This window comes from Parambassis ranga, chromosome 2, assembly GCF_900634625.1.
Source record: "Parambassis ranga chromosome 2, fParRan2.1, whole genome shotgun sequence".
Classification (NCBI taxonomy): domain Eukaryota; kingdom Metazoa; phylum Chordata; class Actinopteri; family Ambassidae; genus Parambassis; species Parambassis ranga.
In genome coordinates, this window is record NC_041023.1 from 31,080,076 (window position 1) to 31,102,139 (window position 22,064).

A 22,064-nucleotide genomic window follows, 5' to 3' on the forward strand; every position below is an offset into this window, starting at 1 on the left:
AACAACATTTGCTTTCTCTGTGGACTGTCCAGTCTTATTTTCACAATTGATCATTAAGTCATTCAGTAAGAAAAACATCATTCTCTTGATGATAAACAGACACATTCTCATTGATTTGCGGCCAATATGAATTTTCTAATACACTGTGCAGATGAGACACATAATGTTAGCATGAACCCTGTCCACAGTGGAGAGCCCTGTAATGAGACCAGGCTGGTTGTGCAAAGGCAGAGCCAGAGAGGTCTTTTAATGAGGTGACCAGGGTTAAACAATTACTCACACTGTCTTGCTAGGTATTTATTGATTTGGTCACTCATCATTTACCTTAATTGCAGGATTGCCATGTGTATAAGTGTGCACAGGGCAGCCAGTGTAGCAGTGGTTTACCTTTTTGCTGCCTAGGGCCTTTCTGTGTGAAGTTTGCTTGTTCTCCCTGTGCCTGTGTGGGTTTTCTCTGGGTACTCCGGTTTCCTCCCGCAAACCTAAGAACTGCAAGTTAGGGTAACTAGTAACTAGTCTGTCTCTTTTTGTTAGCCCTACGATAGACTGGGCTGTCCAGATTGAACCCTGCCTCTTGCCTATTGACAGCTGGGCTATGCTGCTGCCCCCAGTGACCCTGTAGTACAGAACTAAGCGGGTTCAGAAAATGAATGGATTATAAATAACCCATCAGCTCCTGCTCCGACATGGCAGATGGCGCTATTGCACCTTAACACTACTTGCCAGTAAAATAAAAAGAAGAAGCCTTCATACAGTTATCCATCGTCCTACTCTGGTCTTTAGAAACTGACACAACAGTCAGTCGTCTTTTTTGTGGGGAAATTAAATAATTAATTTGATTAAATTATCGCAAGCCATCTCTTGGTATCACCACTTCATCCAGGTGTGTTACATTCCCTGCCTTGTGCCACCATGACATAAAGGGATGTTGTTTGTGCTTCATTCTTTTTCCACCAGATTGGAACTCAGACTCATTGATACTTTGATCATGCTTTTTCTAAGACTGGGTCAGAACCCACAGGTGGACTGTTTGGGTTTGTTTATGAGAGGAAACAAATGAGAGCCTGTTAACTCCCTCTAAATGCTTTTATTTGCTCTCACATGTTTTTAACACATGTATAAAACGATTTATCAATCGTTCTGATTTGGGTGGCGATGGTGTGTCAGTGTTTAAGGGCAGTTGTTACAAGTATCTTTTTTAAAGTTGGCTTTCTTATTCTAAGATCAAACACTTAACTGTTTTTCAACTGAAACTTGAAATATCACAGGATCTAAGGGCAGCTTGTTGGTTAACAACATGTCTGTTGACAGTTCAATGTTCCACAGAACTACTTACACTGATTGTGTTTGTATCATTTGGCTGACATTTGGTCTTTTTGAAAACGTCTTAGTCATGTGTCTGCAGGATGGTGATCGTTCATGTGAGGCAATGTGCCTCTCATCAACCTTTAACATATTTGTTTCCTTGTAAATCTTAAATGCACAGATTGGTCACAGATGATGCAAAAGATAACAGACAAAGTTCCTTTTCCCTCAAGGCTGTATTTGTTTGGAAACAGAAGTTCACTCATGTGCTTCTGACTAATTGCTTTGCATTTTCTGCACAGACTGCCAAGTTTCATGAACCTGTGACGCTGGACTTTCTGGATGCAGAGATGGAGAATGAGATCAAAGTGGAGGTTCGGACAAGAGAGTATGACTCTATGAGCTCATGTCATAATTCATAGCACTGTGATGATTATTTATTTGTTTTATTTGGACAACAGATAAGGAAAAAAATGATCGACGGTCTAACCGGAAATTACACTATATCCACATTAGTGAAATCTCAGGATGAGGTAATGTAACTTTGTGATATTAAAGATGTCTTGTGTTGAGAAATTCTTGTGTACTGACGATTCTCTCGCCCTCAAAGCGCTACATGGATGAAGGTCAGAGGTCATACACATTTGCGCCAGTGAAGGGGACAGACTACAGGTACAAACCTTGATTGATCTTTAAAAAAATTCCAGATTAGCATCAAACACACCCTGTTTTGTTCTCTTGTTTCCATCTGTCCTCATTCAGCCTGGCCCTGGTCCTTCCTGAGTACAGTATCCACTACATCCGTGCCACAATCGGTGACACAATCACCCAGGCTAAATGTAAGTGTCACTCTAAATCACTTAAATCCCCAGCGTTTTTCCACACAGTTGCATTAACCCTCCTCTCATACAGACAATAGACAAATGGTGCTGGGTGGAAAATGGCTGCTAATGTTCTCCAGTGATGTGATGCTCACCATGTAAGGACTGAGAAACACTTGTGCTTCAGCTTATGGTTCCTATCCCTCACTTACATACTCACACAATGTACATCTATACCACCCCTGCAGGCCCTGGCCACTTGTGTCGCTGTGGTAAAACACACACCCTCAGTTGTGGTGCTGTTTAAAGGTTTTGTCAGCAGACAGCGGGACGAGTGGCTCCAGTGTCCCCTTTCACACTCAAACAGTGTGTGTGTGTGTGTGTGTGTGTACAATAGTATATAGTACAGACTTGATCAGAGGGTCCATATGTGTCGTCTCATGTCTCATTTATGCTCTGTCTGTTCCCACTAGTAAAAGATGTCATTGAGTTACTCAAAGAATAGTTTTAGTGTGTGTGTGTGTGTGTGTGTGTGTGTGGAGCCATGCCTGATTAGTCTGTCTTTCAACACATACTATATGTGGATTTTTGTAACGACACCGTAGTTTCTGAACAGAATCAGAGACTTGATACTGGTCATCAATTACTAATATCATTTCACCACCTTTGTTTTCATTAAGTGCATTTGTGAGCAGTTAAAAAAAACCTTCATTGGAGAGGCTTTAAAGGTTTTACCTGACATCTGGAGTTTCAGTGTTGGCTGAAGGGACTGCATGACGATATGCAAAATAACAAGAAAATATATATATTTAAAGTTGTTTTATCCAAATTAAACTAAAAAGCAAACACAAAGGAAATGTGGATGTTTTTAACGAAATAATTACATTTTAGAGGGGCTAAAAGAAATAATCAGTCTCACAGGCTGCTGTCAAACTGTTAAACTTAACCTTTTAAGTGTCACAAATATATTTTATTTGTATTTTTTTCGAGCCTGTAAACATGTTTACTTCTGTTGTACATTTTAACATGGAGGTCTGCAGGGATTGACTCATTTTTGGAGCCTTCTAGGTAGATGGTTCTGCTTTGGCACGTCACATTAAAAAGCACTGTAACCTTTTTCTGAAAATAAAATTAAGTAAGATTTCAGGTCTCTGCCCGTTAAATGATCTCCTAAGGGCTGCTGCAGTGGTGCTGTAGATGTAAATTAATTATTATTAATTAATGAAGTTAAATCACCAAAAACGGGATCAGCGTCGTCCTTTTTAATATTGTGCTGTTAAAAATGCACCCACATGCACATAAAAGAAAACACTCACCCAAGCTGACCCCTCGTATTTTTCCACCAGTTGCTTACTTAAAGTGTTTCCTACTTTTGTATACAATATTCTTATTCAGCTGAATAAAATATTGTGTAACCCTGTTTCCTTATGTCCTTTCCTCCTCTTTTCCTCTGATCCTCCCTCCTTCCTTCTGTTCTCCTGCCCTCCTCTCAACTCTTGACCATTCCTGGTTATGTCGGACCCCCTGCAGCATTTTTGGGCAAGTATTTTCCTCCTGTGCTTTACCTCATCATGACCTCCGTTGTCTTAGTATATTTTCACACTTTGGATGTAACTGCAGGTCTTTCTGTGTGTGGTGCTGTAGACTCAGAAAAACACAGCAGCATTTTCACCTGTGTGTTTTTTTTCCCTTTACTGGCTCCTGATTAACAATGACAACTGAATGGAGCCCACCGTTTTTGCTCTTAGAAACCAGAGCTTCGCATGCAATGTGTGCCCACAGCACGTCGCAGACAGCTTGTGTGTGTGTGTGTGTGTTTCTTTGGGTGCATGTATGTACTTAACCCCCCACCTGTTCCACCATCCTTCAGATGTGGTTTTGGCACTGCAGCGGGCAGAACAGAGGACAGGATGTTTGCATTACTTAAAGGTGAAACCATAAAGGAGAAAGCTGTGACTCTGTACCCAAAAACATGAGTCTTTGTTTTCTCCCATTTTTGACTCACTTTGAGTTTTACAACCTTGTTAAATAACTCCTAATGAAAGACAGGATTGAGCATCGTCTCTTCTGTCTGTCCTCCTGTGTGCTTTGTCATCACTTTTGTTTGTGGGAATCAGAAATCTCAGTCGTTAAGCTCTGCGGTTTATCTGAAACTGAAGCCTGACTTGTGTCTGTTTTCATTCTCTGTCAGAGAGCGGCTGTACTGTGAATGTCAATTTAAAAACTCAAGCGAGGTTGAAAACATATTATGTCCTAATTCCCACATCTATTTGTCATGCATTTGTTAAGTCAGCACAGGTTTTCATCTTGCATGTCTGTGTGTGTGTGTGTGTGTGTGAGGCTGATACGTGTTGAGGCCTGCTCCTATTTTGAATGAATTTTTGCATATTGGACTCCGTTAAGTCATCATCCGTGTGAAAATACATTCTCTCGTCACTCCCCAAACCTCCGTGCTATCCATCATTACTAGATACTTTTCTGGATTAGTAAGCAGCGACTGATTATCAAAGGAGAAGCACATGGGTGCAATTATTTTCCAACCATGACCACCAGAGAGGACGAGGAGTAGCCATGTCGTCATGAGAAATTTTGCTGCACAGTATAATCAGCAGTCGACTTAACTGTGGTTAATATTCCCCCGGTCCGTTCAGAGGTGCTGTATTATAATGCAAATACATCACATTTACTGTTATGCTAATACTAATGCTAAAAACACAACTGTCCAACCACATTTTAAGCCTCTCTTTGTGTTCTCCATCAGCACTGTCTCCATTTACATCCAAAGGGCTATATCCTTTTGTTCGGAATGCAATATTTCTATTCAGGACTCGCTCTGTGAATAAAATATTGTCACCTTTGACCCCTGTGGTTTTTTTACCCTGTCTTTTTTTCCCCCTTTCTTTTCCCTCTCGTCTTTACCTCCCCGGGGATGATTCTCTCGTTCACTCACTTTCTGTCTGCTGGGATTTTTTCCACTCCAGGGAAAGATGGCAAGTATTTATTTCTTTACTTTCATCTCTCTCCTCTTGTTCTTGAGCCTTGTCCTTTTACCCAGCACGTCTGGCCAAGTGTATTCTGGACATTCTTACTCATACCTGACTATATTCTTTATAGTGTAAACTGTCTACGATGTTTGTGTCAGCCCAGATTCAGGAGTTATGTGGTAATAATACAAGGAATACAGTTGTCTATAAACAAAAATATGGGCCCTATGAAACCCTGAATGCTCCAAACTTGTTTTGTGGCTGTGGTATTTTAGGGTGTGTTCACACCTGGGAGGTTTGTTTTGATTAAGAATGTACAAGTATAAACACTGCCACTCCGATGGTTGTCTTGCTTGGTGTGCACCAGTCAAGCAGGACAACTATCAACATTTGGGTCTTGGTTTGCTTCCAAGCAACCTGTGGTGAATTTTTGGCTAAAACAAAAACCAGAACAGAGCTCATGGTCTTATAAACGTTTTGTTTGACAATTATATTTCAATTATTTTGGACATTCGGTTGCAGAATTCTGTATCAATTTGTCCAATGTGTTACAATTAGATGCAGCCATAATCACAAAGCGACAGCCGTTTACTTCTTATTTTCTTAGCGAGACAGCATCTCTGACTCTGCACTCACACAATTTCATTCTAAATGGATATATTGCACTGCAGACCACAGGAAAAGTATCACATTTAAGTCTTTAATATGTCTTATTTTCCCCTTCAGTAGAAGGAAAACTCATTTAATTTCTCCCTTCAGTTTCTGAAAGCCTGATGGCAGACAAGTTTGACGAATACGGTTACACATTCATCGCACCAAGGTAAGATGTCGTCCAGTAACATTTAAGTCAACACTTTATAAATACTTTTGATTAAAATGTTTCTTTTGTTTTCTGCAGGGTCTACTGTAAGGATTTAAAGCCACCTGACAAGGAAACGAACAACACCGAATTCCTCATGGAGTTCAACAACTACATTGACACAAAGACTCCAAACGACCCCATGTGTAAGTATCCAAATACAAAGGAATGTTTTCCCTCTATGTTACATGCTCCCGGTGCCTATGATAAAGTTTTTTATACAGGATCTTGTTGCACTCTTGGACCTTGTTTTCACTACAGATTTCCATTTTGTTTTTTTTAGGGTATTTGCCTTAGTGTGTTTATATGAATAAATCTCAGCCATCTGGCTTAGCATTAAGGTGTGCATTGAACATTTAATGGAAGAGCGCCAACTGAAAATCTATTCCCAAAGGTCTCCCTTTTCCAGTGAAATACAGGTCTGGCTTGGACGGTTTGGTGTGCATGACCAGGCAAAGCTTTGTAATGTGGAACCCCTGTGTTCGTGTTACCCATTTGATGCTAACTCTGAAAGTCTGACCATCACACGCCTGACTGCACATGTGTGAGGCACGTCGGCTTAGATGTGACACACACACACAAGCAGACTCACACACACAATATTCAGCAGTAATATGCCTTCCACACCCCACCTATAGCCGCTCGACCCCATCCAATTACTGTGTGTTTGTGAGAAAGAGCAGGACACGTCAAGCCAAGAGCGCGAGCGGAGCAATAAAACACAAATCAGGGGCTGGTGGACCTTCTCCCTCACATCTGACCAACACATTACCATCCTCACCATTTCTTGCATTGATATGAATCACCCTTTATTTTTTTTTAAATACAACAAAGGCTCCCTGGGTATTTATGAAAGAGCACTTTTATTGTGTTTCAGCATGTAATTTGATGGTTTCTCAGTTCAAACATCTCACAGTGATCAATCCAATAAAACTTCTCACTCAATTGAAATATTACTTTCACCATTATTAGCTGCTAGTTTAATGGAGTCCGTAGAGAGCACAGAGGGAGAGAGAGAAGAGTAAGGCCCATGTGGACTCTTGGCGGCTTGAGCATCGTTACACGCTTTACTTGGTTAAGCCACTGCAGTGGCGAAGAAGTACATTACGAATTCCTGGGCTGCGTTCAATAAAGGATCCCTAATGAAAACCACTGCACTGGGAAGGAAGGTGGAGTAGGAGGGGAAATAAAGTGTTACACCAGCTGTTTTCTCTGATGTGTGTGGTGTGTCATAAAGGTTGGAGGAGGTGGTGGTAAGGAGGGGTTTGTATCGACGAGCCTCGATGTTAATGGACTGAAGCGGGTCGTCGGAGGGTTCAAAGAGGCGGGTGCAGCAAAAAAAAAAAAAAAAGGGTGTGCAGCTTTTATCGCCTGTTGTGTTTGTCATGTGGTCAGGTTGGATGTCTAATTTTTTTTTTTTTACATCTATGCCAACACACAGCACAGCACTAATGAAAATTTCACTGCCTCTGTGATTTTAAGACACAATCCTGTTGCCTAATTAGATGCCAAAATGAGATGTGCATCAACCCCATTGATCCGATATCTGATGTCAGACACATACTCAGTCACACATTGTGACCCAGGTGGTATTTTTTTGTCCTTTAGGTAATGTAGAGCTGGTGAACCGATTGCTTCTGGATGCCGGCATCACCTCAGACCTGATCAAGATCTGGAGAGCAAACGAGCTGCAGTGAGTGAAGCGCCAATATTTGGTATTTAGTAATGAAGCGGACAAAATTGAATACAGATGGTCCAAGTATTTCAGCATCACCAGTAAATGTCAAGCAGGCATAAAAGCACATTCCAGATTTTTGTAACTGTATGTTTTATAGCTTTATTTTCTCTGCTTGTCAGGTCTGGTGTCTTGGCTAGATTTGTTGCCACTGATGGAGGGATCACACGGGTCTACCCCAAAAGGTATTTGTCAAATGATTTAGGGGCATGGGAAGGAGTAGATAATGTGTTTGGGATTATCTGATAAAGAGTAATGATGCGGTCTGCTAAGAGAGCTGCAACATGTAGTGCTTTATATTATCAGTACAGGACATAAAATGAGATCTAAGCTAAGTCTTGAGCAAAGTGGCTCGTTGGACTTGTTCCTCCTGGGAAATCCTCAGGGAATCCCCAGGTCAGAGTGAGAAAGAATCAAAGGGTTGTGATATAATACACAAGGCTGACAGCATAGACTCATGCAGAGCAGGAAAATGAGTGTAATTATACAAGCCATCTTCACATTTGGAAACATGAGCTACTATTCCTAAAGCTTTAAAAGTGAAGCTAGACTTGGGGTAAAAGAGACAGGCAATATAAAAATGAAGGCGAGAGGTTTAATGTGTGTGTGTGTGTGTGTGTGTGTGTGTGTGTGTGTGTGTGTGTGTGTGTGTGTGTCTCAACAGCGCTGGGCTGAACTGGAAAGATTCAGAGACCTACGAGTCAAGTTTCTATAAACGAAGTTTGGACAATGATCTGTACATCTTCACTCCAACCCTCTACGTTCCTAATGAGAACCTCAGTGAGTTACAGCCACAGTGGACCTTTGCTAAGCCTTGCCCCTGTATTACCCATCAAGCACTGTTGTATAGGGTTGCATTCTGTTTAGCATGCAGTATATCTGATAAACTGTTTAGCAGTAAATCACAAGCTATTATTGAGTGAGTCTTGAAATGAAAAAGTCTGTGTGTACCTTTTACATACAGTGTTTCTTGTTCTCGCAGCAAGAGATGATGCAGTCCTTGTTAGCAGAGCAGTAAACCTCAAGATTGACAATATCACACTAAAACCAGCTGGTAAGGACACATACACACACACACATGCACGCTCGCATTTAAAACTTTTTACTGTGCCACCTACACATAAACTTGCTCATCATCGTATTTACACACCTACCGTTTCTGTCACCACGATCCTGCTTCTGCAGACACGCTTGCAGCCTCTCATTTAACTGCCGTTACTGCTCATTTGTCTGCTGCACCCCCCCCTTGACATACACACACAAACACACATACACAAACCACACATCAAATTGTCTGCTCTTCTGTGATCTTTAGCCAAGTGTGCATTTTCCAAGTTCAGAGTGTAAAGTTGACACAAAGGTCCAGCATGATGTAAGATGTCTGGGGTATGTGTTTTATCCCAGTGGTCGGCGTAAAGCTGGACATCAACTCGTGGATGGTGAGCTTCATCAACACCACCTACAGGGCGAATGTGAGTAGACGCCGTCTGGCTGACACGTTGTACCCACCATGGACACATGTTTAAATCTCTGCTTTTCTCCTCTATTTAAAGTGCAATGATGAGATCTGTGGCTGTCAGAGGAATGATAGGGTAATTGCATATTTTTACAGATCTTGTTTTGGCTCAGACTCGTAAGAATGACACGATAGTTTAATCATATCTTTGTGCCTTCAGTTCGTGGACTGTGTCATTCTGGATGATGGTGGCTTCCTGGTGATGTCCAATCAAGAAAGATACATCGATGAGGTGGGCCTCTTCATTTTACTCTGTATAACAATATGTCTTATTAGTGCATCTGTTTTAAACGAAATTACCACGATTGGCTGCTGTATATACTTCAAGCCCTTTTTTAAACAGTCATATTGGTATTTATTTAAATTAATTTCTTCACTTCAAACACTGTTTTGATCACTGCACCAGTTTGTCCCTTAAGAATTAAATTGAAATGAATTTTCTGTTATTTGTAAGAAGTACTGTAATACATTAAAAAAGGCTTCAGATTCTTTGAACAAATTAGCTGAACACAGCTGCAATTACCACTTATAACCACAGGTGGCACCAAAGAGAATAAAACTGGTTATTTTGAGTGAGAGGATTTAAACATTAATTGTGGTCACCTAAATTAAAAATAAAATATGAACATGTTTTTACGCATCTCTTCCATTAAACACACACAAAAACAGAAAGCATATGCATTTCTGCCCTGCCGTTGTCCTATGCTGAGTGCTAACAGTAGGCCCCAGCTGTCGTCTGAGCAAATGTTTTTTCATGTGACCTCAGCTCCCTCCTCATCAGGCCTGGGTGTGTGCTGGATAAATCAGCTACCCTCTGAAGTTTGGCAGCAGCACTAAAATCCAGAGACCTTGTTTGGAAAAGGCTGTGTGCCCTCAATCATATTTCCTACCGGAGCAAAGTTTCTCTCTCTCTCTCTTTTCTATAAGCTTCTCACTTCTTTTTTATACCTTTCCCTCTCCAGCTCATTCTTTTTCTTACTACAAAAACCCTTGGGGGAGTCTGCAGCCGGCAGGGCTTTGACTGTTAATTCATTATTTGTGTTATTGCATGGGGAAACAAGAGAAGGCTCCCTTTACCTTATAGATTGGGAGATTTATATATCCTTTGGCTGACTAGAGAGGAATGGATACGTGGAGGACGGCTTGTTAAGGGTGACCTTACAAAGTGGAAGGAAAAGGATAGTTTGCATTTCCTAAAGCACACACACACACACACAGATGGGCACTTCTTACTGTACACGCTCCTCCTGCTGGACAGTACTTAAACACTTCCATGCACACCTCTGAAATACTGAAACAAACTACTTCCTCTGAGTGGAGATTTACGGCTGCTAGGTGGACTGTGTTAATCAGATTATACTGGCGTCCATCATCCTGGTTTGTGGGTGATTTACTGTGTGTGTTGTAGATTGTATTGTTGAAAGTATAAAACCACTGTGTGAATAAGAAGCAATGCATCTGAATTGTGCATTTTAAAAGGTTCAGATATTCCTCAGTGGGCCCTTGTTCTTGAAATCATTTCCTCTATGAAGTTGTGAGGTCAGACAGGAGGCTGGTAGATTTTGCCTCTGGCCAGCATATGTTCTTTTACCATGAAGTTGTGTTTTTTTTGTCCTTTTTAACATTAGATTGGTCGTTTCTTTGGCGTCATCGACCCGGTCCTCATGAGAACACTGGTCAACTCGTCCCTTTTCACCTCCAAGAGCACCTACGACTACCAGTCCCTCTGTGACCCTGAGAGGGAGAGCAAGGCGGCTGCAGGCCTGCGATCCGTCTATGTGGTGAGTTACATAAGCCAGAGGCTGTGCACACGCTTATATGTTCACACCTTCTGATATCCATACATTTACTCAATGCCTCTGTATTAACAGGATGCAAATACATATGCAGCCATTTGTACTCTTGGCTCTTTCAAATGGTCACTAATGTGCACATGCACACACACACACACACACACACACTGTTACTCCCAAGAGAGTCATAAATCTGGATAGAGCAGATGAGAAGGGAAGCAGAGGGTATGGTGAAAGCGTTAGAGTGGGAGTTGCAGCAACAGTAACAGGATTAGGTGGTCTAGCGTGCTTGGCTAACACAGTGAGTGATGTAGAACAGGCGCTGTTTGTCATCACTTACAAAATGTACAACTTACAGTGAAATGATGCTAATTATGTGCAGGCATTACAGCGAGGCCAATGAATATCACTGGATGCAGAAAGGTTTTGGGCTGATTTGTGAAATTGTTTATACATTGGGTAAATGTTTTAGGTAATTGTAAGTTATTAAGTCAGCGTTGTCTGAGACCAGACAATCAGCCTAGGTGCAGTCTCGTGGAGGTCCACGAGGACATACTGTAATCACCAGTGGAAGGTTGCAGAGAGAGCCTAGAAGATAACCACCATCCTGGAAGACCGTCCACCATCACTACTCAGAAGTCAACAGACAAGATCCATGATAGGTGCTCTCTGGAACTCCTAATGGAAGCAGAAGATTTTGAGGTGGATCCTGAGAGATTTTTTCAGCAGTTTGTAAGCATGGATGAGAAACTGGACGAGTCTCCACATCAGTGAGGTCTGCATCAAAGTGATGGCCTCTATTTCCCGGTCATGCTTCTGGTGGTCTACCTGAAATAGGGTCATGCTACAGATTTAGGATTCGGTCTGGGAAAGTGACGTGAGGTGTGCTCCTCTATCAGGACTGCACTCCTATGCCCCAAAGTTTTAATGGCTGCCTTCTGCAGGCCTAAGACTGCTATTGATGGTTTTACAAAGCTGACCCTGTCTACCTTCAGGTCACACACTTTCAGCCACCCCTGATATTCAAGTATTTACTGTTGCAAAAATTCCCCGAAGTGACAGACAAACGAAATCACATCATTTCCCGCCTGTGCAGAACACGCTTCAGCGACCAAGGTGAGATGAAAAATGCAGATACACCTGATCAAAGACGCTGCTGACAGGCAGTGACACCTCCCAACACGGTTAGTTTTAAGTCTCCTTGATGACTCAAGCCGCCATCCACTGAAGAGACAGAATACAGCACTGATTCACCAAAACAAGGCGCTCGCATGCTAACCATAATCAAAACAACATGTCGGGCCTTTTATTCAAACCGTGTGCTACTCTGTTTTCTCACTGCTTCTTTGTTTACATATTTATGCTTACATCTGTTGAGGAGGATTGTGTTGTGTAATTTCCTCAGTAAGGGAAGAATAGGAAACTCTCTGGCTGGCCCTTTTTGGTCTTTGGCAAAAGTGGACCAGTCTGCAGCCACTGTGTACACAAACAGGATGTTCAGAGTGGCTCAACCAGCCTAAAGTGATTTGTTAAACTATTTAGTTGCTCTTTTGTGATATTAATTCTTATTTTTTCTGTCCCCCTCAGCCCACAATAGCAGATATTTTGAACTTAGGATGGTGGGCCACAGCTGCAGCTTGGTGAGTTCATTCTTTTTCATATATAAAGAAGAAAAATATATAATATATAAGCCTGTGTTATAAGTGCTTAAACCCGGATTGTAATGGAAAACAGGCACGGATTTGTTCCTCCAAATGGACATACAGTATAGCATCTGTTTAATAGCTAGAATTGTTCCCAAGACAGTCAACATTCCACAAAATCTTCTTCTTGATTTATGCCTTCTCTCACTGTCCTGATGTCATTCACATCTTGTTTTACAATAACTCCAAATAAAAATGGATTTTCAGGCCACCGACGATGTGGCCAATCCTCAGCAAACAAAGCAAAACAATAAGACGTTTTAAACGCTAAAATTAGACACGCCTTTAAGTCACACACACATACACATGTTGGTTTGGTCTCGGTTTGAGGATTTATGATATATTATGTTCCAATGCATGCAGACATTTTTCAACGCTGGGATTTTGTTTTTGCTCTTAGGTCAATACTGCAACAGTTATTGGTCAGCATCACATTCCCCAATTTCCTGGACGCAGGTGAGCTCTCATGAATTTCACACATAGAAAAAAGCAGAGCTATAAGGTCTTTCTTTTGTAAAGTTGCGATGAAAAGTCATATTGGAGAGCAATAAATGCTTGGTTCAGATAGACCAACATCTGTGTTTATGCGAGAATGTGGCAACGCCCGTTTAGCATATAATGCATTTTCTTCCATGTGGCTGGTCATTGGTGAGTCAAGCACAAATATTACTACTAGCTTTCAAATCTATTGGTTTAGACTATTCGATAGAGGTGTCAATCATCCTAATCAACCCGTCCATTGCAAAGTTATGAGCCTGCATATTTGTCGAGGTATTAGCTGCAATATCGGGGCATAGTATATCTGCTATATACATATATTATAATCTATAGATGTGTAATAATATATGTATACAAGTAAAAAGTGATGTAGATTGAAGTGATGAACACCAATAATGACTTAAATGTGAAATATATAGTTTGGTTCATCAAAACATTCAAATTCAAAGGCCCTAAAAAAATGTTTTTTTTTGCCATCTTGAAAATTATATTTACATAGGTTGGCCTAAACAATCTGTAATTTTGTTTTCTTTCATTACAATGAAATTAAATGTGGCAGAGATAATGTCCACAATCTTAGCTACAGCTTGATATAACTTGGGTGCTGCATCGTTTCAAGAAGATATTCATGTAAAAGTGTGAATTTTCAACAGATGAGAAAGAAATTGTTCATTTTTGCTGTGTGCCATCTTAATTTACAAAGTGCCAGAGGCGTACAAACTAATACTTACACATCTGAGTAAATCTCCCAGGTGTTCCCTTTGTTATGACACTAAACGTATTCAAATACACCTCATGGTTGCTGATACTCACTTATATAAAAAATAGGGTTGGGGTAGAAAGGGTTAAGGCGGTTTGTAACAGCCCAAATGTCCTCCATGAGGAGGTTTAAGTAAAATAAATGCTTATTTTTAGTTACTTTGAAAAGGCCTTAGAAGATATTGACCACACTATTATCAGCCTTAAACTGTGGTGCAGTGCTTGCCACATGGCAGGAACACACAGTGACTAACAATATGATTTGATGGAAAAGTTGATGTTTGGAGGATTTCAGATGTTACACGTGTGGACCAGACCATGCAAATTTGGAGTTGTGTGTGTTTTTTGTGTGTGACAAATGTGATGTATTAGACAATACAAATTACCAACAGCTTCAAAACAAGATGAAGATGTTCCTTTTAACTCCAAACCCCTTTTGTAAGGCCATATGGATGGAGTTTAAATGTAATTTAACAAAGTTTTGATATGTCAAACTCTGACATGTCTTCTGACATCTTTATACAACGTGACAACTGAATTCATTTTCTAGCACATCTTTCTGGAAATAAACACTTTTTTTTTGTTTTTGCATCAGACCCCCATGTTGACCACAGCAGTGGCCCGGAGGCGTCATGTGTTCGGGTTATACGAACGCACTTGCGTACATCTGTCCCACTCTTGTCAACACAATATCTCAGGAATCCCTTGTGGAACATCTTTGGTGCAAATGTTGGCTGGAATCAGGGATGAACTGATTTCATTTTGGTGGCTGAAGTTCACAGTGACCTCAAAAAACAGTTTTTTCATCTATATAATTTCACAAAAATGTCAAAAAGGGTAGTGATCCAAAAGGTCAATTTCACTCTGAGACAAAATGTTCTGCAGAAACACTTATAAAACCACTTCAGAGACTTACAAAATTTGTGCGTCAATAGAAATGTGGTGAATCTAGTTTAAAATGGTGGTTTTACTGCTGTAAACATCCAATTCAAAGTAAAAAAACTCATTTGCCATATTTGACTTTCTAAACTAATAAGAAATCTTTATTTTCTTTATTCAGTAACTTTTCTGATTAACGCCCCAAGACAAGAATTGTTGGCTTTTTTGTAATATTAGTGTCTTTACAGGTCACCGTTGCTTAATTATTTGTAACCTTTTCTGTCTGTTTGGTTGACTCTTTTGTTATTATGGCAATACAAACAATTTTCTACCAGAAGGATAGTAATCTGGTAATCCTACTTAGAATCAAGGGTGTAGTTTTAGCATGGACAGAGGTGACACATCCCCACCAATGTCCAGCGAATTGTTCCCATCAATACTTCGATCCCCTCCAAAAAAATAGATTCTCATTGGGTGCAGGAAGGGTTAAATTCCATTCTTTTCTGGCGTCCTACCAATAGATATTCTCCTGTCATTGGTCCTACCCAAAGTCCTTAATAGTCTGATTCAGATTGGAATATAACAAGGGCTCCGGTCCTACTGTAACACATATGGCCATGTGATTGGCTGTCCCTGCTGTCACATGTGTAGCTACGTTGGTTGGCAGCACCAAAACACATGCGAGTGCGAGATAGTTGTTGGAATCTTAGGTCCTCACCAGTGTCAAAAGCAAATCTATGCCGTTGCTTAGAATCATCTGTAATTATCTCTGAGCATATTGTCAAAGAAAGAGAGTCAAAGCACTGGACTGAGACCAGGTCTGTGTAACCAGGGTCAGAGTGGTGTAAATTTAGTCCAAGTCTATAAGGGTCACAAGCAAAAAATACCTCTATATTGATGAGTCACCAGACATTGTAGCTATGTGTTTGAGTCAGGTTTACAGTGTCCTGCGTGTGGTGCTGATGCATAACATTTTCAGTCCCATTATCGGATACCTAAACTAGCTAATTAATCAATGTCCAATGAGCCAATAGGGTGAAACCGGGGGCAATTTAAACCATGTGCATGGCTGAATGTTTCTTCATGCTCGTCAAAACAGGCCGTTGTTTACTAAGGGACGTAATTATACAGTTTTTAAATGTGTGTTTATATTGATTGGCCTGAATGTGATTGCATGTCTGTTCTGCAGCTGAAATGGAGGACGAAGTATCCGACGCCATGCGCAAGGAGGTCTGCATCACAGAGCAAACTCAGTACTTCTTCGAGACCAACAACTTGTCTTTCAGAGGCTCGGTGGACTGCGAAAACTGCTCCAGGTAAAACTATCCACCAAAAAAACCCCACATAGCAGGCGTTTACAAGCAGCGTGACTCTCTGTGGCATCTATGAGATACAAATGAAGTCCCCAGCGATGCCACTAAGAGAGAGAGGGGCTGTAAAAAAAACCCACATGCCATAAAGGTGAAGTCAAGAGACTAGCAAGGACCACCGTCCAAACTGGCATGTTTGGTGTGTGTGATTTGTGTTCATGTGGGTGCGTGTATGGTGTTTTAAGGCCCCCTCGTGCCGGCTAATGGAGTGCCTGCCCGCATGCCGCTCGGCGTTCCTGCACATTAGCCGCACACACGTTTCTTTTTAACGACCTCCATAAAAAAAAGCAGAGAAAATCATTTGTGCACCAGCGACATGTGGGTTTCAGTAAAGTATTTGGAGGACAGTGGGGTGGCACAGCAGGTTTATGTCCCCTTAGGAATAAAAGTAGTTAAGGGAGCAATCCACAGTGTGTTTTTCATTGTGTTTTAAAGAGTTAAACGTACTAAGGAGTACTGCTTTATCATGTAAGAGGGACAATTAAAGCAGCAGCACAGTCGCTCCGCTGTCCTTTCACTGCTTTCTGGATAAATATTTAACTTCTTGCATCTGTCTAAGCATGTTTCAGTGAAATTGTATCTTTCCTGGATTTGAGCCCGTATGTCAAACTGCTCCAGTGTCTCCTGTGTGTCCCCTCTTCTCCAGGCTCTACCATGCTGAAAAACTGCCCAAGACGAACCTGGTCTTCATCATTGCTGATGGGAAACACACCTGCCCCTCATGTGTCGATAAGCCGTTAATACAGGATGAAAAGCAATGTATCCTTTTAACCCAACACAGCTATCATCTGGCAGAGAATGTGTACACTTGAACAGATGTTTGTGGTAGTAATGTTGAATAGACGACTATTAGCAGATATTTTCACCACCCTTTGCGCTTTTAAAGGGAACAACACAATGTTCTTGTCTGCAAACTTATTTTCCTCCACCCATATCTCAGCACTCACCATCTTCTAAATTCCACAGAGCGTTTCCGCTGTAATTGACATTTACAAATTGGCTCGGCACTCAGATTTGACTCGAGTCTGTGTGGCAGATGGTAGTCTGCTGCGATGTTTTCTCAAACACACAGGGCTGTGGTCAATTATAGACTAAGTCTGTTTTGTAAAACACAATGCTGAATAATGACTGCCACATCACTGAGGTGTTGCTCAAACCTTGTTCTTACATTTGATTTATCGTTGGATGTACTCAATTTGGCTGCAATTATTAATGATTTTCTTGCTACCAATGCACAAGCTGTGTCATGTTCCTGACTTCACTCATCCAGCTAATGGGCCTGATCCTTGTGAAATGGCTCTCAATCCTCGTTACAGGAAAGGGCCGACAGATTGTTTTGATAACAACGAGCATGTAAGTTTGTTTTCCACACGCCTTGGATTGTTTCTGGTTCAGATAACTGCACTTTATTCCCAGATTGGGTGATAGCAGGTGATAGATGCTTCTCTTTTGCTAGCATTAGCATTCATTTGGTCTTCATTACCCTTATTTTTAGCTGCTTGATGCTCCACTATGTTTACCTAAATTAGATAAACAGATGATTGATAAGTTTGTAGCATCAAGTAGAAGGAGAGGAGTTGTTCACCTCACCAAAGGAGGGTCCACCAGAACATCTCCTCATTGTCATGTTCTGAGTTGTCAAGGCAAGAGGATGGCGTCTGTGATACTGTTCAGAAGAATCCAGAAGATGCACCATAGGAAGCTGACAAGACAGGCATTCTTCAGCCAACAAGTCCACAGTGCTGACAGCCGCCACCGACGCCTAATTTGACCCCTCAGACTACTCTTTCCTAAGATGAAGGTGGAGCTCAGTCGTTGCCTTTTGATGACCTCATTGCTGCTGAGAAATACTTTCTGGTGCATCAAGACAGCGATTTCTACAATGAATGGATCTATGTATCTCAAGTTGACTCCTTAGGCCACAAACTTCTCCACAATAGAATGAGCTGAACTGCAAAATATTTAAGCTGCATCTCTGATACGGAAACCATACATCAGCGGAGAAATCCATCACTAATATCTTTACATGGTGCATGTCCTTCTTCTTCTTCTTCTTCTTTCTTTTTTTTAATCCCTCAAAAGCTGTATGTGCGTAGGTTTCCCATGCAAAGATAAACAGTCGGTTGTAACTGGACTTATGAATAACTAAGCCAAACAAACATCTTTATGAGCTGCACAGAATCTTTGCGTGTGAAACCTCTGTGATTGGATGCTCTGTTTGTTTTTACTCTATAGTCCAATGTTAAGGTTTCTTAAAAATGAACAACACTGTCTCTCTCACACACACATTTACGCTGCCTCTCACACTCTTTGTGTCTCAGGGGAATGCATCTGTCCTGTACTTCTCTTTGTCTACTTAATCAGAATTTTTATATTTGCTTTCTAACTTGCTAACCTTGTGGACCGTTTGCTGCATGACTCTCTTTCTCTCTGTTTTCTCTGTTTCCTGCCTTGTGATTGGCTGTTGATGGTTAGGATGAGGCCATGTGCCGAAGGAGCGCAGGCTCCCCATTGGCTTCCTCTCTACTCATGTTACTGCTGCCACTGTTCATGTGCTGTCTCGGGTCAGTCCCATAACGCTAGCTCTCTTTCTCTCTCTCTCATTAACATTGTGTCATTATCTAATGCTCCATCTAAAAGTCTTTTGGCTTGCTCTCTCTCCTGTGATGTTTCACTTCTCAGTTTGTTTTCCTCCATCTCTGCTGTGTTCCACTACATGTCTTTTTCCATTGATTTCCCACACTTATCCTTCTCACCTGTCACTCTCTCCACCACCGTCTGACTTCTCCTCACCGTCTCTTGTCAGCGTTTTCTCCATCTCACCTTACTTTGAACTTCTAGCCATGCTCTTTGTAACTTTCCCCATCTATCATGATCCGTCTCAGGCTATAGACTCTAGTTCATCTCCTGATTACTGACGAATGCAGACACTAGCAAAACAGACCTCTCACTTCTTATTTGCATCCAGATTTCCATGTGTTTTTCAACTTTTTTTTAACAAAAGAAATTTCAAGGCAAGACATTCCTTTCCTTGTACCAGCAGAGGTTGAGCATGCAGAGAATATCAGAACAGTTCAAAGTTTTCCAGTCAAGTATAAAAAAGTGCTTTTGAAGCTTTTTTATATTCTCTAACCTCGTGTTTGATCCCCATTTCCTGAAGGTGAAAACTGTTTGCTAAACTGTCACATTTGTTTATATTTATTATATTTATATTAACTCATTAAGTACACATTAAGTACCAATCAGTACAAATTAAACAACTAATGTTAAAGCCACTGTTGAACAAATACAAAATCAAGCAGTCGATATGGCTTGTTAGCTTGTTTTTGCACCTTGATCTACGCTCAAGTGCTTATTTTTTGATTAAGGGGTGTGTGTGTTGAAAGAAGAATTGGGTGGGTGTTAGGTGGCCTCTACTCCGAGGTCCATGATGGCATTTTTTCCAACATGGTAGCACCTTTAAGTGAGGTATTTTGGAAAGGTAAAATTGTGTCAGACAGTCTAAGGTAGCTGTGGTAGGAAGGAGCATGCATGCACATACTAAAAAGATCTATATGTTATGGTTCAGTTAACACAAGCTAGCAATTCTTATACAGCAGACACACACCCCCACCAGAGCCACTATTTCTATGAGGACTTTAGCTGATGGCCAGATAAACAGTATTTTTGTGTTGCCTTTAACAAACACTAACATCACTTCTTTTTCTCCCTGCTCGGCACCAGGAGGAGGACCCTGACTGTGGCGGCGTGTCCGGCCTGAGTCCATCACTTTGGCTGATGGTGGCCCTTCAGCTGGCGCTGCTCTGGGTTGTGACGGACTCCAGACACCACGCCATCCCATCATGACCTCTGAACAGCCTGATTGAATCCTGTATCTCACTCCCTGCCTCTGTTTTTCCAACATGGCAACCAGTATGCGGTGCTGCCACTGAAACGATGAATGCCCGATGAGAAGCGCTTGTGACAAACCACAAAAAAAACAAAACAATCTGTGAGCCCCACATTCTGCCTGTATCTCCTTTTTTCCATTGTGATTTTACCAGGGTACAAATGACGAATGAAATGTATTTGAGAGTGATTTGAAGTAACCCTTATCCCTTCAGTGGTCCCCAACAGCTGAGATTAGACGAATTCAGAGATTCATTTTGATTGGCAACTTTTGAACTTTATCTGGCTCGATGTCATTGAAGAAAGAGTTTGGACTGCCTTATAGTATCAGAGAGATTTAGATGACGATGTTGTGGGACGGGTTTATTGAAGCAGTTTTATTCACCACTGCCAGGAACAGTGCTGCCATTTTGCAGGAGTGTACTTTATTTTTAATGGATTTGCAGTGGTTAGTTGTTAGATATTTATTGTTTTTCCAGTTGAGAATTTGGCGTGTTAGTGAGAGATACCAAATTGTCACATCATAATCTCTTACCTTGCATTTGCATCATCTGGGTTTCTGATAATAATGTTGTCTCAGTCTGATTTATTTTTAATACTACCCAGAACATTTTCAGTGTCTTCGAGGGCGTTGTCTTCACACATGTAGATACTGTATTTGCAGTGTGGAAATTATGTTCATCTTTATGTTTATGCACAAAAAAAGCCAACCCTTTTACTGCCAGAGAGCGCTTGTTTCTGAGTGAACTTCAGCCCCTGATAATAAGCGGTTATTGTTGTCGGGATTCTATGCCTTGGTGTCGGATCGCTCCTGTGAAAACCTTTGCTGCCATAGAGCGCGTTGACCAATCAGGATGAAGCCTGGCTGATATCCCAAAAAGCGCTCAGTGGACAAAAAAACCTCTCTTGTGCCATGTGGACTGCGTGATTTGGACGAAAACCTTTTTAGACTGCGGCTGCTGGATTGAAAGAAGCGTGGTATTTAATAATGACTATTTATTTGAATGATGTGTAAGGCGTTCTACTGTTACAGGGGTTACAGGAGAATTCTTTTTGCTCAAAATAAATAGGTAAAATGGCACATTTTTATTCACTGCTGTCACTTTTTAAATTAAATGACTACTATCTGCACTGCTTTTCAATGTGCAGCTGTTATTTGTCTTGGAAGTTGATGAACAGCCTGTGTTCTGGGTAGTAGTGTCATACACTTTTGCAGTTTATTAAGCCAGATTTATACTTCCCGCGTCCCCTGGGGGTTCCTGTTATCCAGGTTTAAGGTCACATTTGCTTGTCTGTGCTTGCTTTTAACAGATATTGTACAGAGGCGTGTTGGAAGTAGCTTCACACAGAAGCCAGCATGGACATCGGACATCCACCTAGAGGCTGATTTAATGTCAAAATTGACACCACGTTGATTTTTGTGAACACAGAAAATATAAATCTTGGCTTATTACTGCAACATCACTTTATTATTCTTTTTTCTCCTGCTTAACATTGTCTTATTTCATTTTGTGTGCCTTCTCTCTATCTCTATCTCTATACATATACATATACACACACCTTTATGTGTGTGTGTGTGTGTGAAACCTGAAGTAATCCACACAATGTGCTGATACTACTGTAGATAGGTTAAGCGATAGGTTTGCCACAGGCCACAACAGAGATGTTTTCTTGAATGCACTAATCAATTAAATCACTGCTTCAAATCAAACTGAATCTGCCAACAGATTACACTTCACAGGACCAAACAACTGGACTCTTAAAGCAGCTAAACTTCGGTGTCAAAGAATTAGGAAGAATTAGGAGAAACGGACAGCAAGAGGGGACAAGTCTTTCCTGTGTGTGTGTGTTTCCTGTGTTTCCATGAAAATAATAAGACTGCTCTGTTTGGTGCTGACTGATCACGCAAGTTGGTTATAAGTCTGTCAGAGAGCTGTTAATCATAGGGTTTATA

The 22,064-nt window shown here is 41.1% G+C and overlaps 1 protein-coding gene across 2 annotated transcripts in view; it reads left to right on the forward strand.

Moving 5' to 3' along the window:
- Positions 1 to 21,821, forward strand: part of LOC114447199 (voltage-dependent calcium channel subunit alpha-2/delta-1-like) — a 106,878-nt gene extending 85,057 nt beyond the window's left edge. Inside the window, exons 19-40 of one of the 2 annotated variants that reach the window (XM_028423336.1) lie at positions 1,608 to 1,679; positions 1,767 to 1,838; positions 1,916 to 1,977; positions 2,068 to 2,144; positions 3,657 to 3,665; positions 5,108 to 5,116; positions 5,870 to 5,930; positions 6,009 to 6,115; positions 7,578 to 7,662; positions 7,827 to 7,889; positions 8,369 to 8,484; positions 8,687 to 8,758; positions 9,109 to 9,176; positions 9,258 to 9,296; positions 9,381 to 9,452; positions 10,849 to 11,001; positions 12,601 to 12,653; positions 13,117 to 13,172; positions 16,042 to 16,168; positions 16,869 to 16,981; positions 17,493 to 17,575; positions 19,946 to 21,821. In XM_028423336.1, coding sequence (XP_028279137.1) covers positions 1,608 to 1,679; positions 1,767 to 1,838; positions 1,916 to 1,977; positions 2,068 to 2,144; positions 3,657 to 3,665; positions 5,108 to 5,116; positions 5,870 to 5,930; positions 6,009 to 6,115; positions 7,578 to 7,662; positions 7,827 to 7,889; positions 8,369 to 8,484; positions 8,687 to 8,758; positions 9,109 to 9,176; positions 9,258 to 9,296; positions 9,381 to 9,452; positions 10,849 to 11,001; positions 12,601 to 12,653; positions 13,117 to 13,172; positions 16,042 to 16,168; positions 16,869 to 16,981; positions 17,493 to 17,575; positions 19,946 to 20,068 — 1,692 coding nt within the window. In that variant the 3' untranslated portion in view covers positions 20,069 to 21,821. The remainder of the gene's footprint in view (positions 1 to 1,607; positions 1,680 to 1,766; positions 1,839 to 1,915; positions 1,978 to 2,067; positions 2,145 to 3,656; positions 3,666 to 5,107; positions 5,117 to 5,869; positions 5,931 to 6,008; positions 6,116 to 7,577; positions 7,663 to 7,826; positions 7,890 to 8,368; positions 8,485 to 8,686; positions 8,759 to 9,108; positions 9,177 to 9,257; positions 9,297 to 9,380; positions 9,453 to 10,848; positions 11,002 to 12,600; positions 12,654 to 13,116; positions 13,173 to 16,041; positions 16,169 to 16,868; positions 16,982 to 17,492; positions 17,576 to 19,945) is intronic. The other variant, XM_028423344.1, reaches the window with a different exon arrangement.
- The last annotated feature ends 243 nt before the right edge of the window (positions 21,822 to 22,064 follow it).